The sequence below is a fragment of the Notothenia coriiceps genome, unplaced genomic scaffold, assembly GCF_000735185.1.
Source record: "Notothenia coriiceps isolate Sejong01 unplaced genomic scaffold, NC01 NC01_scaffold00025094, whole genome shotgun sequence".
In the NCBI taxonomy this organism is placed as follows: Eukaryota; Metazoa; Chordata; class Actinopteri; order Perciformes; family Nototheniidae; genus Notothenia; species Notothenia coriiceps.
In genome coordinates this window covers 664,870-681,150 of record NW_011357795.1, presented here as the reverse complement: position 1 = coordinate 681,150, position 16,281 = coordinate 664,870, and the positions used below count along the sequence as shown (strand labels likewise).

Here is a 16,281-nt window from a genome sequence, read left to right as displayed (position 1 = left end):
AAAATCTATTTTCTGTGATACAGGTAAAATAGAGATACAAGGCTGATTTCCAATTAGGGGGTGTGTAGTCTGGTAAAACACTGCCTGCAAGGGACAAGGCGGTGGAGAATATTAGTGCTTATGATTATTAAGTCGACCTGCGCTTAACGTGGCTGCTACCAAACCGGCGTATGGCTCCAGTGCCATCATACTGTCCGCCTCGTGATTTCCATGAGATATCAGATGTGTGCGAGAGCTATGGTTTTGCATTAGCTCCTGCGAGTTCTCCCTACCCCACACCCCATCATTTATTTATTTTTCTCTATTTACATTTTTATAATTTTGTATCTCACAAAAAATTATATTTACTCCTAATTAATGTTATGACATAAAACCAGTCGTAATCCATTGTTGTGTAAAGTTATTTTGCTAGTACTTTATTGTATCACAGCCGAGAAATATGAACCAAAATTGAGCATTTTTCTAAACCTATGTGTGTATTTTAACCAACGAGAGACCATTTCAAGGTTTTTAAAAGAAGAATATGAATAATGAATTACATCCAATAACAGTGTACACCTTTATTTGTATATACAACTATTGTACACATAAACACCCACAAAGTATTTGCATTCCAGGAACTTATAATACAATTGCCCATGTTTTTGGTTACAGGAGTTTCACAGATTGTTTGCCTTTGTCAGGCAACTGAAACAAAAACACAAACCTTAGTGAACATTTCCAAAGATTCCTTTACCTTAAAAGCTCATCAACTGATAGTTTATTGTTTCTTCTCTTAATGTTACAAACAGCATATTTTCTCTGTACATTATTAATAAGTAAGAGCATAAGGTTATTTTGTGAAGCAAATGTGGCATGGTCTGTCTACGGTGTTTCTACAGTCATCGTCTGCAATGGTTCATACAATATTCACTGAAGAAAAAGGTGAGAAAAGATGAATGATCATTTTGTTTTCATATCAGTTCATGTTAAATATACCCAGATACCCCAAAAGTATTAAATACATAAATGTAGGGAAAGTCTCATTTAAAGGGAGTAAACCTGTTAAAATACCAAAAAACAGTTTTGAAGGTTCATTTTAAAGGTTTGAGTTTTGTCGGAGGCATGGTTTAACATAAACACAGGGTAAAATTACAAATAAGCATCTTTTCTATTTTATTCTATAACTGTATTCATATCTCACAACTTATTCAATACCAAAAAGTTAAATGACGAGGGGAATCAGGCAGTTTTCTCCCAATGCACATTCATACTGTAAAAAAACCCAGCATTATTGAGTGTTACTTATTAGTATCCACATTGTCTGGTAAAATATCAGATCGTCTCTTGGTCATGGCTTGTTGTATTGAACTCGTCTTATAAATGGCAATGGCTTAATGATCACAATGTATTTACAAAAGGATTATTTATAAGAAAATGTAGTTACATATTCACACACCCCACAGTTAAATACTCTTAAGAGCAACACTGAATCATTTAGAAACATCTTCAGAAATGAAAAGACCTATCAACACAAATGATTTAATTTGATCCATTCATTATTTTTCTGCATCATTTTCAGATGTATTATTAATCTCTATCATCAAGTACAAGTCAGGAATGATATCTTATCTATTGTCAGTGTTCTGTGTGAATTGGAAACTACAGTTTCAGGAAGTATTGTTCTTTTCGTTTTGGGTTCACGGCCTTGAGGCTCTGTTGCAAAAAGAGTCACTTTAACCTTCTCTCTGTCGTACAGTCTCCCCCTCCTCCCTCATGCTGAGCCTCCCGTCCCTAGCACCTGTCGTCCTCCTCCGTGTCACTGAGAGGGTCGCAGCCTGCAGCAGAGGTTGTTTGTGCCAAACGCTTTCGAAAGTGTCCGTTGGGGACCTGCCAGCCGGTCCGCAAGCGGGGATGGCCCGAGCTGACGGTGTTTGAGCGTCCCAGGCTGCAGGCCATGGCCGCCTCGAAGGTCAACGTCTCCATGGGGCCGGAGGGGTCCGGGCTGTGCTCGCCCTCCTGGGAGGCCAGGAACGGCTCCGAGGGGTAGCGGCGAAGTGGGGACGGGTCTTGTTCTTCTTCGCCTCGCCTGTCGTCTAGGACCCTCTCTTGGGTGCCCCGTTTGGCTTTGCCCCGCCTCTTGGCCACTGGGCTGCGCTGCTCATCCCCGTCCTTCCCGACAGAGGAGTGCAGCGGGGAGTAGGAGATGTGCGGGCGAGAGCTCTTTGCTGCGGGGCGTCGGCCGGTGGGGGTGCTGGACTCTGAGGTGGAGGGCACCGGACTGTCCGAGCTGTTGCCCTGGAGAGGAGAATAACGGAAAAAAACAAACAATGTCTTTAAGGTAAATGTGCGGGACATTTGATGACTTAAACATGTCCAAATGTAAAGGGCTGTTTGATCGTTATACTTTTCATCTCAGGAGGATAGAGGTTAAAAGGAGGTAATTACAAGATTGCAACATTTATAATTGTGTTAGCACACAGGCCAATTCTCCTAAACTGAACCAAAAGTTACATTTGACACTTTATGGTAAAGAGATGTCATTAATTACTTTGAAAGAAAGCTATTAAAACTCAGGTTCTACTTCATTTGTTTTAAATGATGCGTCCCTTTCTGGACATTACTTAATCCAAGCTTTACATTTCCTCAAATGCTAAACCAAAACACACCAATTTTGTGTGTGATTTTTCCTATCCATCTTTCAATTAGTTATTATTGTTTTGCGTTATATTTGCTCAACATTTTTTTAACATTTAATTTCTGTAACTGATAACCGATTAAAGAAAACACAAGGGTGCAATTTAGTAATTACTTTTTCATTTGGCTCACTTTAGTCCCCGACTCAGTTAGTTCTGACTCACCTGTTTATCTTTGGGGTGCGCTCTCTCTCCACTAGAGGACCGTGAGGCCTGCAATCTTCTTTCCTCAGAGTTTCCACGAGACGCATCCGACAGGAGGTGACAGCGCTCCTTAGACCGGCCGCGCTCCCTGTCGCCCTGATGCCAGTGCTCTGACCGAGAAACTACAATACAAACAGTGCCGGTTAAAGTGGTTGCTATTGGTTCTGCATTGGATCTCTCCTGCATGTTTTCACCAGTAATTCATGATTGCAAACGGTGGGAGAAAAGACACTTCATGCATACAGGTGTTCAGGACTAACCAGCAGCTTTGTAGCTCTTGTGTCGAGGTCGATAAAGTCTGGCAGGACTTTGCTCTTCCTCCCAAAGACCGTTCACCCGCTGATCGGCAACAGTGGACACTGAACGCTTCATGGAGCCACCTGCAACCTCGGTCTGTTTGTATGTAAAAACAAGCAAAAAGAAACGTACACAAAGAAAACATGCTTTAATAACATTCTGATTATTTAATACACAAACAAGCGGACCATTGCATAAAACAAACATGCTTGAATCAGTGCATAAAAACAGTGCATACAAATAGACTAGAAGGTTCATTTATCTCAATTCAGGAGATGAGCAAGCTAATGGTAACGATCGAACCCAGTTCTTAACAATTCTTTGAACCTTTATCAGACTCCAGAAGTAGCGAAAGACAAGCCCAGACTCTAGTGGTTTAATAACTCTTGGCATAATAAAGAACAGAACACTTTGGCATCAGAGCCCATGCAGCCACTGACGTCCTCAAAGATCCAGCAGCGAGGTCATGTCATGGAAGATGTTTGTACCTGCAACTCTACAGCCAGACGGGGCATGGAAGAGGCCCGCACACACAGACCCCTCCCTATGGGAAGCTCCTGTGGGGCTTCAATCCCCCTACTGCACTCGCCCACCTAAGTGAGTATAGAAACAAGAGAGGAGGGCAAGGAGAGACACCAATGAGGCCCGTCCCTGCTAGGACCGCCTCTAAATACGGAGGTGTAGTTCAGGTGAGAGGCGGGCAGACAAGCCTTTTCATCACTGAGGGTCATCTATCTTATCACCATCCAATCAGAAGCTATTCCAGCCAAAAACGGAGAGATTAACAACTAGCAACAGGAAAAGTGACTTCAAGGAGGCGAGCGAGAAAAGACAATCAACAAAACAGTTGACAGGGAAAGATGGAGGCCATATTCCAGTTGGGAAGTACATTCAGTCATGCACGTTCAGGTCTTCATAGCTACACAAACAAAGCCAGACAACATCTGTCTCAAGAGGGAAACACATTCCTCTGCAAGAACAAACACTAACATGTGCGTATTTCCAAACCATTTCATATCATTCATCTAGCAGGCCAATAAAACCAGACAGCATAGACACAGCAAGACAGCAACAGGTTGGACTATCTGCCTTTACTAATCCAACCTCTCCAGAGGCCTGTACAACGAAGCAGGATTTTCGCTTAGCGGGCTAACTTCAGGGAAAACTCTGGTTTTCCGGTTCTACGACGCTGGTTCTCTTTTTAGCGGGCTAGATCTCCATGGTAACTTATGCTGTGCGGCTAACCTGCTCCGGAGAAGGTTAGGTTGCAGGCTAAGAGANAAATTTTTCTTCTGTTCTAAATGTACCTTAGAGGAATATTTTTCAAGTTTTTAATACTCTTATCAACATATGAGTGGACAAATATGCTTTATGCCAATGTTTATTATCATTTGAACAATGACAAATATTCTCATGAATATTAAATACAACAACCTCTGAACATTACAAATATTCGCTTCAATTCAACCTGGGGGGTATACTACGAAGCAGGATTTTCGCTTAGCCGGCTAACTTCAGGGAAAACTCTGGTTTTCCGGTCCTACGAAGCTGGTTCTCTTTTTAGCGGGCTAGATCTCCATGGTAACTTATGCTGTGCGGCTAACCTGCTCCGGAGCAGGTTAGGTTGCAGGCTAAGAGATCAACTCAGTGAAAGCACTGCCTGCTGACCAATCAGAGCTCAGTGTGCGGAGTTTAAAGCGATCAAGTCATATTACAGGATAGAGGAAATACAGAAAAGCTGCCGTTGCAGGAAAGACGGCCGGCAAAAATCAACTGACTATGTGAACGTGAACATTAATAGAATATCACCTCCCATCTTCAGAGCAATCTGACTATTATAACATTAGCGTTAAGTAAGCTTACTTAAATATCTGCCACAACATAAGTAACCGGATCAGAGTAACATTAAGTACAGTCCGCGGCATATCACATCATAATGTATCATATATCTCCTTATCTGAGTCAGCTGAGCCGTATCTGGCCGTGCAACACTCACAGTGTCACATACTGTATGCAGAAGTATTATTTTAAGCAACACATTAAGTTGAGGAAACACTCGAGTCAAATGTAATTAAAGTCAGATCGTGTCTTAGACGGGGCAGTGATATCATAAACCTGTTAATGTACGCATTCAAACACTTGTTCTGTTACCAGCTGTATTCACCTTGCAGGTGCAGCTATGTGGCTTTGATCCTGGATAAAGTGTTTAAGTCATGGATGTTTAAAGTTTAACTTCTTCATATTTGACTAATATTATAGTTCCCTTTTCATTCAGGAAGTATGACGCTGCACTGTCAGTACGCTTCTCCATGTTTGTGATTGGTCACATGTTGCTAAACCCGCCCCTTTCATGTGAACACGCACATAACTGATAGGGCAAAGCTGGCTTGAGTTACTGAGTTGATAACCAGCGTCGTAGGACCGCTTAGCGAGAGCGCGTTTGTTTTGGATTAGGTAAGCCGGGTAACTCAAACAGATCCAGGTTAGGTTGAACCGGCTTCGTCGTACAGGCCTCTGGAGTAAAGTGTGCAGAACCTACCTACAGTATGATGCTGTATTTCTGTTTGTCTTTCAAGGCTTCAAGGTTTCAAGGCTTTTATTAGTCATACGAACATACAGTAGCTACAGTATAGTTATGACGATGAAAATATTAGGTCACAGGCTCCTCCAACAGTGCAACACAATTAAACAGATAAACAAAAAAAAATAGTGCAAGTAATTAGTAAATACAAAAGGAAAAAAAGTGAATTAGTGCAAGTGATTGGAATGATATATTAGATAAATAATTCCTAAGTAGCAGCCGGATTAATGTTATGATGTTGTTTCAAGTGTAGGTGTTTAATAGTCTTATTACCTGTGGGATGAAAGTGTCCCTGCCTTTCACCCATGTAAATGTTATAATCTGCATCATTTCCATTTCAGCATCAGTTAGTAATTTCTCTTTGTCTCTCGCAGGTCGGCCAGCTTAGGAAACTCACCAGAGACACCGGAGTCGCCTTGATTCTCCTCATCACAGCCAAACTGTAAGCAGGACTGGGATTGGGTTAATGTGTGATTTTAGTGTGGGGGTGGCTTTAATTGCAGTATACCGAATAATCAAAGTGTTAAGGTACAGTATAGCGAGGCAATGTTCGCTGGAACCGCTCAATATACTGTATTTCTGCCCAGTGCAATGACACCACCATATACGGCTTTACACACAAGCGGTGTGCCACAATATTTCCATACACCCCTAAGTTACCCTCAATAACTATGACTGCCTGAACAGCTGGTCTTTGATGAAGTTTTAAATGTTTGTGTGTGTCTCTCTGCAGCCTGGTGATGCCTCTGGTGTGTAAAGACATGGTGGATATTCTGGATGTTGGGGTGAACAGCACCAGCTCCAATCACACCAGTCTGTCTAACTTTGCTTTCCTGTATGGAGTCTTCCCAACGGCACCCAGTGTGGCCATCTATGCTGCACACTACAACCTCGAGCTAGAGGTGGTAAGTACTGTTGATGCTGTAATCAAACTTAAAGCAGCAGTTAAATACAGAACTGAAGCAACAAAACAATTTCTGAAATGTTACAAGGTTCAAGGTTAGTTTATTTGTATAGCACATTTTAAAAAACACCGAGTAAATCAAAGCTCACATAGCAGGGAGCCGCGGGTATTAAAAATATTAAGTTGAAATCTGCGAAGAACAAAAAATTACGCCTTTTCCTTAATTTTAATTCTCCCTTCATACTGCACATTGTGTAGGTAAATATAAGATTTATTAATTTTGCTAACGAAAAAACACATTGGTTGATATTCCCTCCTTTCCCTTTCCAGTGTAACCATCCGGATGGTAATCAGTACGTCTGTCGGCTCCCATCATCTACGTGTCCGCATGGTTACAACGATCCCTCTGATGGACCCCGCCCCACTGGTGGACTGAACCTGGCAGAAACCGTTAGCTTCACATACATCGTTAGCCTGCAGCACGGGAGTGTGGTGCTTAAATCAAAAAACGACCATGAGTGAAAAGAATGCAAACCATGTGACCACACACACACACACAACAGCCACACACACACACACACACACACACACACACACCACACACACACAGCACACACAACACACACACACAACCACACACACACACACGCACGTTCTGCTTCCTGCACTGTATACTATTTGTATTCTTAGTTGTGTTAGAGAAGCCATAAGCTTAACAGTAAGCAAATAATGAAAAGGTGTGCCCTGTGCTTTCCCCTCAGGGTGGACCATAGGGGATGTTGCTAAGCAGAATTCAAACAGACCCCTCACCTCTGTGCCTAAATCTCTTCCTCGCTCAGGCAGTCCACATCTCAAGTACTTATAAACACAATATGATATCCAAGTCTGACAGCATGTGATGTTAAACAGAAATAACAATCCTCCTTATAATTACTTGTGGTATCTCCTGTAGTTTTGGGTGTGTGTCAGATACCTGTGGAACTTCTTGGCGACACAAAAGGACAATCTGCTGAAAGATCCTCACCTCACTGCTCTACGGTCTCGTACACAACTACATCTGGACAGGTGAACAGATACTATTTTAACCTACCATTCAACTTTTAAGAAATATTTAGAATTAAAACGGTTACCATCACAGATAATAAGAAGCTCCTTTTATTGGCAAAACCCCCCTCATACACAGTAAAATACTTGCAAAACCACATAACACCCCACCCTTTAAACAACACGACAAACACTGACAGACAGCCTTGAAATGAGTTCCCAGGGATAATGGATGCTGTCCGTCAGTAAGACTCATTAGACTTCATACCTAATATAAGTGCAATGCATGTAAGCACGTGTGCGAAATTTTTTTCGTTTTTCAGTTAAATCCCTTCGTGTCTCCTGACAAACAGAAATCGATCCGCGAGACTCAAGTCCAGGAAATTCATGGCTTGGATTTGGGTGAGTCAAACTGCCTCACTACTTTAATATTAAGATACTTATACACTTCTATTGGTTTGTAAAATGAACTGTGCCACAGTTAGTTATGTGAGCTGAGATAAAATGGTGTGTGTGTGTGTGTGTTGTGTGTGGTGTGTGTGTGTGGTTGGGTGGTGTGTGTGTGTGTGTGGTTGTGTGTGTTTGTGTGTGGTGGAGTGTTGTTGGTGTGGTGTGTGGTGGTGTGTGGTGTGTTGTGTGTTGGTGTGTGGTGGTGTAGGGTCCCTCCCGGATGTGGGAGGTCGTCTTTTTATAGGAGAAAAGGACGCGATCTAATAGACTCTGCCGTCTTCTACGGTAGAGCTCAGTTATTTGGTTTGGGACTCTGGTCTCTCATTCCCATTATTACCACACAAAATCTACTGTGAGTAACAGTACAAGTACACACATGCCAAAACCAGGAAAGGTTCCCCCAGAAGGTGAACTGGCAACACCTTCCCAGCTGCACACTTTGTATTTGCCTGTCTAACATGTTGTTGTATGTTTGGGGGATAGAGATGAGCAATGTTTTATGTCCTGGATTTGTTATGTACCTGCCCTCAGGACTGCAGAGAAAATGAGCTATTCATATAACTGGCATCTCTCCCTTCTCTTGAGATTAATATTTGATGCCAAGGTTCCTGTGAATAAATACAGAATACTAGACTGGAAAGTGANACGCTGCGCTGTCAGTACGCTTCTCCATTTTTGTGATTGGTCGAATGCTCCAAATACCACCCCTTTCATGTGAACGCGCGCCTAACTAGATAGGGCACGGCTGGCTTGAGCGATCCACTTGATAACCAGCGTCGTAGGACCGCTTAGCGAGAGCGCGTATGTTTTGGGTTAGGCCAACCGGCTAACTCAAACATATCCAGGTTAGGTTGAACCGGCTTCGTAGTACAGGCCTCTGGACTAAAAGACATGAGCGGCATACCGTGCTCTGCAAGGCACGCAGAGAGAGTCACAACAAGTTGAGCAACATGATTAAAACACAGCATACCACAGTCAGAACAATAACTCACCAACAGCTGCTTAGAAAAGCTAAAATGTTCTTTTCTCCGTAAGCATTTCACTTTAAAAGAATCAATCCAAACAGAGCCCTGTTGCACTGGGAGGCTAAAAAAAGCTCAGCTATCGTAATAGGGCTGTTTAGGATGATACGTTTGTTCGCACAACCCTACACTTAGGCAACCTGTGACATGTACACAAGGCTTTGTTTTAATGGAACCACTGGTCTAAGACGTGGTTGTGGTGTTAATGGCTGTAATCTCATGATGTTCTGTTTCCTCACCAGATCCTGCTGTTGGTTAACATCAGTGTCAGAGCCGATGGGCTGCAGAAACAGCTCCTCAGGTGAGATGGGGCTCAGAGCCAACAAGCCTCCTCTGGTCCTGTTTTGTTACGGAGAGAAACAGTAAACAAAAACACAGAAATACAAACAAAGTAAAAATCTAACTCAAAGGCAAAAATGCTTGGACTCACAGAGCGGAGCCAGCGCTGTGGGCCATTATCGGCAGCGTCTGGGTGTTGGACAGAATGTCTTCAGGAAGCGTGGAGGCATCCAGGCGCTTGAAGATTAGGCTACTCTTCTAAAATGAGGAAACAGAAACACAACAAATAAAATAATATGTAGTTTATAAAGTTACCACAGAGGGCTCCTTTGCCATTTCTGTTTACATTGTTCAGGCCCACATTTAAGAAGGTCAAAGAGCATAGAGTACTCTGCCCTCCAAAGACAACACTGCATATTTCCATGTCTACCTCTATGCACATACTGTAGATCTGTTTGGTGAGAAATTACATTTTTTAATCCCAAAGGAAATGCTTGTGTCAGAGATCAAATATGAAATAGGTTTAAAGTGTACAAATTAACACTTACACCAAAGTAAGATAGAATTAGAAGAAGACATATGTCATAAAAAAATGGTAAGTATAAACCTATTTAATGTATTTTGCATTATATTGAATGGATATTGGTAAAGATATTGAAAAACTTGTAAAGAGTAATATTGCACATTATGTTTATGGCCACTGCTAGAAAAGTGAGCAATGGATCCATTTGTCATTTTAGTGTCTATGTGTTGATCCTTAAATGAAAGGTTACAAAGCTTATTGTTGCTAGGTTTTTTTGTTTTTCTAATTGATCACATAATGCCTAAAATGTGTGCCATCTTACTGGAAAGTAGTAAATAAAAAGGACATTATAACAGACCATGTGAAAGATCAGGTAACGTTTTTACATGTTCTCCTGTCTCTTTGAACATGTATTAAGTTATCTATTTTCTTGGAACGTATATAACTAAAACAGAGCAGGAATTGGAAAACCGCATGCAGAGCAGACCTGAGCCTCGAGTTGCTGCCTGAGCTTCTTGGCTTTGTTCAGTTTGAAGTAGTCCATTATCATCATGGAGGCGTAGATCTTCCCCACCGTCATGTCCGTATCTGTGAGGGCAGACACGCTACATTAACTGTTACTGCTGGGCTCGCAGCATCACATTCAGTGTTCCCTCCACAGTGAGAGCCAGACCTTTGTTGATCGGTACCAGAAGGTCCAGGTTCTTCTGCGGTAGATAAGGCCAAATGATGCTGACCTCTTTCTGCAGTTCACTGTCCAGAGCGATGCGGTCCTCACCGCCTGGGACAAAGATCCACATTCAGTTGCACTCATGAATAATCACACGTGGAATGCAATTCTTCACATATAAAATATTTAATTTCATGTATGAAACCAAACATCACATGTGAAAATCATCCAATTCTTACTCACGGTTAAATAACTAATTAATAATTTATAAACTACCACCAACTAACTGAATGTATCTTTACTAATTATTAACCAACCAACTACTCATTACTATCAAATATCAGATACAAATAACAAGCTGTTAACTAACTAACTCACACCTTTCTCACTTGTAAGGATTGGCTTGTAATAATAAACATATAACTCGACCATCACTTTTAAATAATCAAAAAGTAATACTTTTTAGTTTTGGATTGTTGAAATCATTTTGAACATTTTAACTATTTATGGTCATCTTTTAAGGCCAATAACGTATCTATTATCAAAAACATAATCCACAAATAAAGAAAAATCCAAACAATGCGTAGTTGGGCGCCTATATGCCGTATCACAGAAAGGACATGTCAGTCAGTGCCTCTGACCTCTCGCTATTTTGATGTCCAAAGCTGTGCGGATGAGCGACATCAGGGTGGAGGTGAAGTGGACGCTCATGTCCTCGTCCACAGGCATGTTCATCAACACCAACCTCTGACAGACAATGAGGGACGGAGAGAAGGAGACGGAAGGAGATTCGTTCATTCAATTATTCATTTAAGTGTTTCAGTTAAAAATACCACGAAAAAGTATTAATTTTAAATTTCCCTTAATGTATTAATAGTTGTACCACATTTGAAATGGTTGTATCAGCTGAACAACTTCTGTAAATCAGGCAATTATCAGTAGTTGTTTTTTCAATTATTTTAATGATACTGAATCTCCAATGTTATTACCCTTGACTTAACAAAGTCTGTTGGCATGTTCACTATAATCCACCTGCTCTTTTCTCATACAGTTTTTATTTGAGTTTTCATTTAATCTTGCCCGTGTGTGTGTGTGTGTGTGTGCGTGCGTGCGTGCGTGCGTGCGTGTGTGTGTGTGTGTGTGTACAAAATGAATAATATTTTCAGTACCTTGTAGGCGATCTTAGCAGGACATTTCTTTCCCAGGCCCAGGGGCGGTGACATGTGTATTAACGTCTCATACATGGCAGTGTAGTGGATACGACCGCTTCATAGTGATAAGTGAGGGGGGGGGCACGAAGAAACAGAAGCACAAAGTGGAGGGGTTAATAACAAGTAGCACAACACTCAGATTTATTACAGGGTACAGCGAGTTTTTGTGACATTTGAAGAACATTTTGTTCTTTTTTCAGCACAGTGAAATTGCTCTTAGAGACTTGAATCAGATCAACTTGTACTGACAACTCATTGCAGTGAAGAATGTGTTTCAAACACGTTGACAGCCCTCTTCTGGATGAAGATAGGACATGAATGCTGATGAAGTGAACATGCAGCAGCTATAAGAGCGAGTCTCACCACGCCAGGCGATCGTACTCCCCCCAGATGCGAACAAACTCATCGAGGTGATGTGGACCCAGGATAGAGGAGTCTCGCGTCAGGTACTCAAAGTTATCCATGATCACAGCCACAAACAGATTCAGCATCTTTAAAAAGGGACATAAAGAAAGTGTAAAGACAGAAATCGACAAATACATTAGCCGGGTGTTTCTTTAGTTGAGCCCTGACCAGAAATGAGCTGAAGAAGATGAATGAGACGAAGTAGCAGTAAGCGAAGTCCGTCCCACACCCCCCCTCGTGGTCCGGAGACGTCATGAGGGGGGGGATGGAGGAGTCCGGCTCACACTCCCGACCCGACAGACACGAAAGCATGATCTCCTGCCAGGACTCCCCCGTGGCACTCCTGGTGGTTCAAACACAAACAAACACAGAGTTGACATCAAATTAAAAGCCATTTTCTAGAAATCAAACACATTAAGGAAAGTTGAAATGAAAAGCTTTGAGGCTTGAAAGGTTTTTCTTGAAAATCCTACCTGAAAAGCAGCATCAGCGCACCGAAAAAGGTCTTAAAATTGTTGTGTTGATTGATGTGACTCTCATCGTTCAGCTTGATGTTTCCAAACACCTGCAGAAAACAGCTTCTGATTATTTTATTGGATCAACATTGGTTTTGTATTTTGCTAGGAACAGGGCAATTTTGGTCAGGTTTTTGGGGAATGATTGGCCTAATATTTTAACAATAATTCAGGAAGCACTACGGTACAATGCAATACAATTGAATACACAAAAAGCTTCTGCCATAACAGTTGTAATATTCCCTGGGGTCCATAAATAAACAAATGTACCAAATCAACAAAGTAATCAGTTATTTAAACAAGTGGTTCAAATAATTTCATATAATATAAAGAACATCAAATAAAAGAATGCATCCAACAAGCTTACAGAAATGCCAACAATACAGCTACAATTCAATATAACATGATAAAGAAAGAATGATATGCAAATTCAGTCATATAGTCTGCATTTGTTTCCTAGAATTGTACTTGAAGCCCTGTACATAACTATGTGCTCAACTGAGAGCCTTACATATATATATGTTTTTCGTTTAATTACACGTGTGTTGTTTCTGAAAATATTAGTGAAGAATACCTGCATTCCAATGATGGCGTATATGAAGAAAAGCATCGCAATGAGAAGGCAGACATAAGGAAGAGCCTGTTGGGGAATAAGAAAAAATGACCATTTATTAAAACTTGTCTCAAATAATAGTGATGTTGCCTTGAAAACATTACTGTCGGTGAGATTGTAAAGAGTCCGACCTTGAAAGACTGTACGAAGGTCCACAGCAGAATGCGGATGGTGTAACCCTGTCTCAGCAGCTTGATCAACCTGGCTGCTCGGAATAGCTTCAAGAAACTCATGTTGATGGTGTTCAACGACTGACGCACGGGTGGAAGGAGAGAGGGTGACACAAGAGAGAGGGAGAGAGTGGCAGAAAGAAGGGAGAGACAGGATGTGAAACACAGATGGCGAAATTCATCACAACATGACTTAAGTTGTGTCTGGAGGCAGGGATCGTAACACATGAGGGATACTTGGAAAGAGAGAATGCTGGATATTTGTGCCTTTTCCTTCGGGTCAGAACATTGTGAAAATCAAATAGTGTCTTGGCAGTATCTTACCTGTAAATCCACAATTATCTCACTGATGCTGCCAAGAACAGTGATGAAATCGAAAATATTCCAAGTATCTCGAAAGTAGTTCTGCAGAAAAAGAAATCGTAGCAGCCCGGAGAATTAGACACAGTATTTTAGGCTACACATTTTGTAGAGAAAATACTTTGTCCCAGCAAATGATTATCAAAAGGGACTTGGGTATTATTATTATTATTATTATGTTTGATTGTATTTTTTTCATTACATACTTCACACCTTTCTTGTATGTATTGATTCCATAATGTTTTTTTATTTTCTTATTGTTTTCAAAAGCTTTGCAGAAAAAAAACTCAATACAAATATGTTACAAAAAAGGGACTTTTGTCCAATCACACACACAACATGTGTTGTCCCACTCCCACCTTTACTTTGATCTAAGATCTTTAGAGTCCTTATCAATGGAGCTAGATAGATAGAGGGGATCTGCTCCTGTCTTTGATTCATCTCTTGTTGTGTTCATTCTCACCACCAAACCAAATGCCAAGATCTTGAGTATACACTCCAAAGAGAAGAGGACAGTGAAGGCCGTGTTGAGGTGCTTTAGGACCATGTCGTAGGCTGTCGGGGCCGAGTGGTGCTGAAAGAGAAGGGCACAGGTTCATGTTTTGATCAATGTTTAAGTATTTTCATGTGGATCAGCAAGTAAAAGAAAATATATATTTAAAAGAAATGTCTTTAAAGTCACTATTTATCATTACAAAATGAACAAAGCTGTAATAAATTCTTGTTTTTTTGCAAACTGAACAGTTCCTATTGTTGCAGTTCCACTTAAACACATATAAAACGGCAAGCAAGCAAATTTGACTTTTATTATGAAAGTAAGTGTTGAAGTCTTCACACCTCTAGCTTTTCAATTCGTATACAGCAAGACTGGAACTTGGAGTAAATGTTGATCGGTTTTCTTATCTCTAACTCACAGTTTTTGAGCACTTTAATATGCAAATATGATGAACACAAGGTCATTTTAACTATATCATTTTCCAGTATTAATCCAGCTGTACTGCTTTACCTTCATCATGAGCACCACAGTGTTGAGCGCGATCATGACGAGCACGGTGTACTCGAAGGAGGGCGACGCGACAAAGTGCCACAGTCTGTACTGGAAGGTTTGTCTGTTCTGCGGCATGTAGCGGGTCATCGGCTTGGCGCTGATGGCAAAGTCTATGCAAGCCCTCTGATGGACAGATAATGAACAAAACAGACATGAATGAAAACGTGTGAATGTAACCGTGTGGGTGTGTATGTATTTCACTGTGGCACACCTCGTTCTTCTCCAGACTGCACTCCTGAATCATCTTATCCCCCTGCTCCTGGAAGGTGATGATGATCAGAGCCACAAAGATGTTGACGAAGAAGAACGGGAAGACCACAAAGTAAACCACGTAGAAAACAGACATCTCCATGCGGTTCCCCCGACTCGGCCCCATGCTATCCTCTGTCACATCGGTGGAGTGCTGCAGGATCCTAGCAGGGAGAAACAGATGGGAGGAAATCATTGATCTGGGGTAGCCAGAATGACTGAGGTACCAATGGAAAGTCTACTTACTGAGGCCATCCCTCTCCAGTTGAGACAGTGAAGAGTGTGAGGAGGGCCCAGCAGACGTTGTCGTAGTGAAACTCGTGTCTCTTCCACTCTCTTCTCTTCATCTCCTTTTTGTCTCGGCTGTAGTCGATGTAGTAGCCTCTGTAGGGAGAAGAGCGGTCAGAGGTCATTGCTTCACTTAATCCACTTACTAAACCAGCATGTTGGACGAAGAGAAAGGTATTTAAGCTTTTTTTTGTGAAAATACTTTTAGCTGTTGAATGTGGGGATCTGGGGGGCACAGTAAATAATGAGCCTCTGTGCTGTGAGACATTTGTGGAGGGTTTCTTTATTGCCCTAAAATGACGGAAATTATGTAGTGGTAGAAATAGAAGAAATAATTTACCACCAAAATTATATTTCTTTATCATCGTTACCTTAAATTCTTACAGGGTGATTGAAGAATCAAAATACTTCTGTTCTTTGGGTTGTTAGGGAGTTACCTTTCCTTTGTAGCTTTACTTTTTTGTATATAGAGAGGTGAAGTCCCGCCCATCTACTTCCGACTCATGGGACCTTATTTCGGAAAAATGATGTACTGTATTGAAGTCAATGGAGAGAGAAAGATTATCTTTCGATCCCGTTTGAATTGTGCCATGAATTACACATATGATGTTTGTTAATCTTAAAAAATAATTTCCATGTCAAAAAAGTCAGTTTGTCGTAAAACTGTTGAAATATAAGACTATGAAAAATACGCAACTAGAAAGACTAATGTATGTGTGGTTCCCCTCAATCCAGTCTGCAAGGCATTCTCGTTCGTACGCCCTGGACCTAAG

General features: G+C 41.3%; 1 protein-coding gene across 1 annotated transcript; it reads right to left on the bottom strand.

The window, feature by feature from the left end:
- Positions 1–545: 545 nt before the first annotated feature.
- On the bottom strand, positions 546–15,633 carry LOC104955992 (voltage-dependent R-type calcium channel subunit alpha-1E-like). Its single transcript, XM_010783413.1, has 19 exons — positions 15,467–15,633; positions 15,183–15,384; positions 14,930–15,094; positions 14,387–14,497; positions 13,888–13,968; positions 13,525–13,644; positions 13,355–13,420; positions 12,739–12,830; positions 12,434–12,608; positions 12,224–12,351; positions 11,819–11,915; positions 11,291–11,396; positions 10,653–10,760; positions 10,467–10,567; positions 9,608–9,714; positions 9,417–9,516; positions 3,140–3,272; positions 2,841–3,001; positions 546–2,277 (listed from the first exon to the last, which is right to left on the bottom strand). Exons 1-19 carry the CDS (start codon positions 15,631–15,633, stop codon positions 1,774–1,776), a joined length of 2,724 nt encoding a protein of 907 aa, XP_010781715.1. The 3' UTR covers positions 546–1,773.
- Between the last annotated feature and the right edge of the window lie 648 nt (positions 15,634–16,281).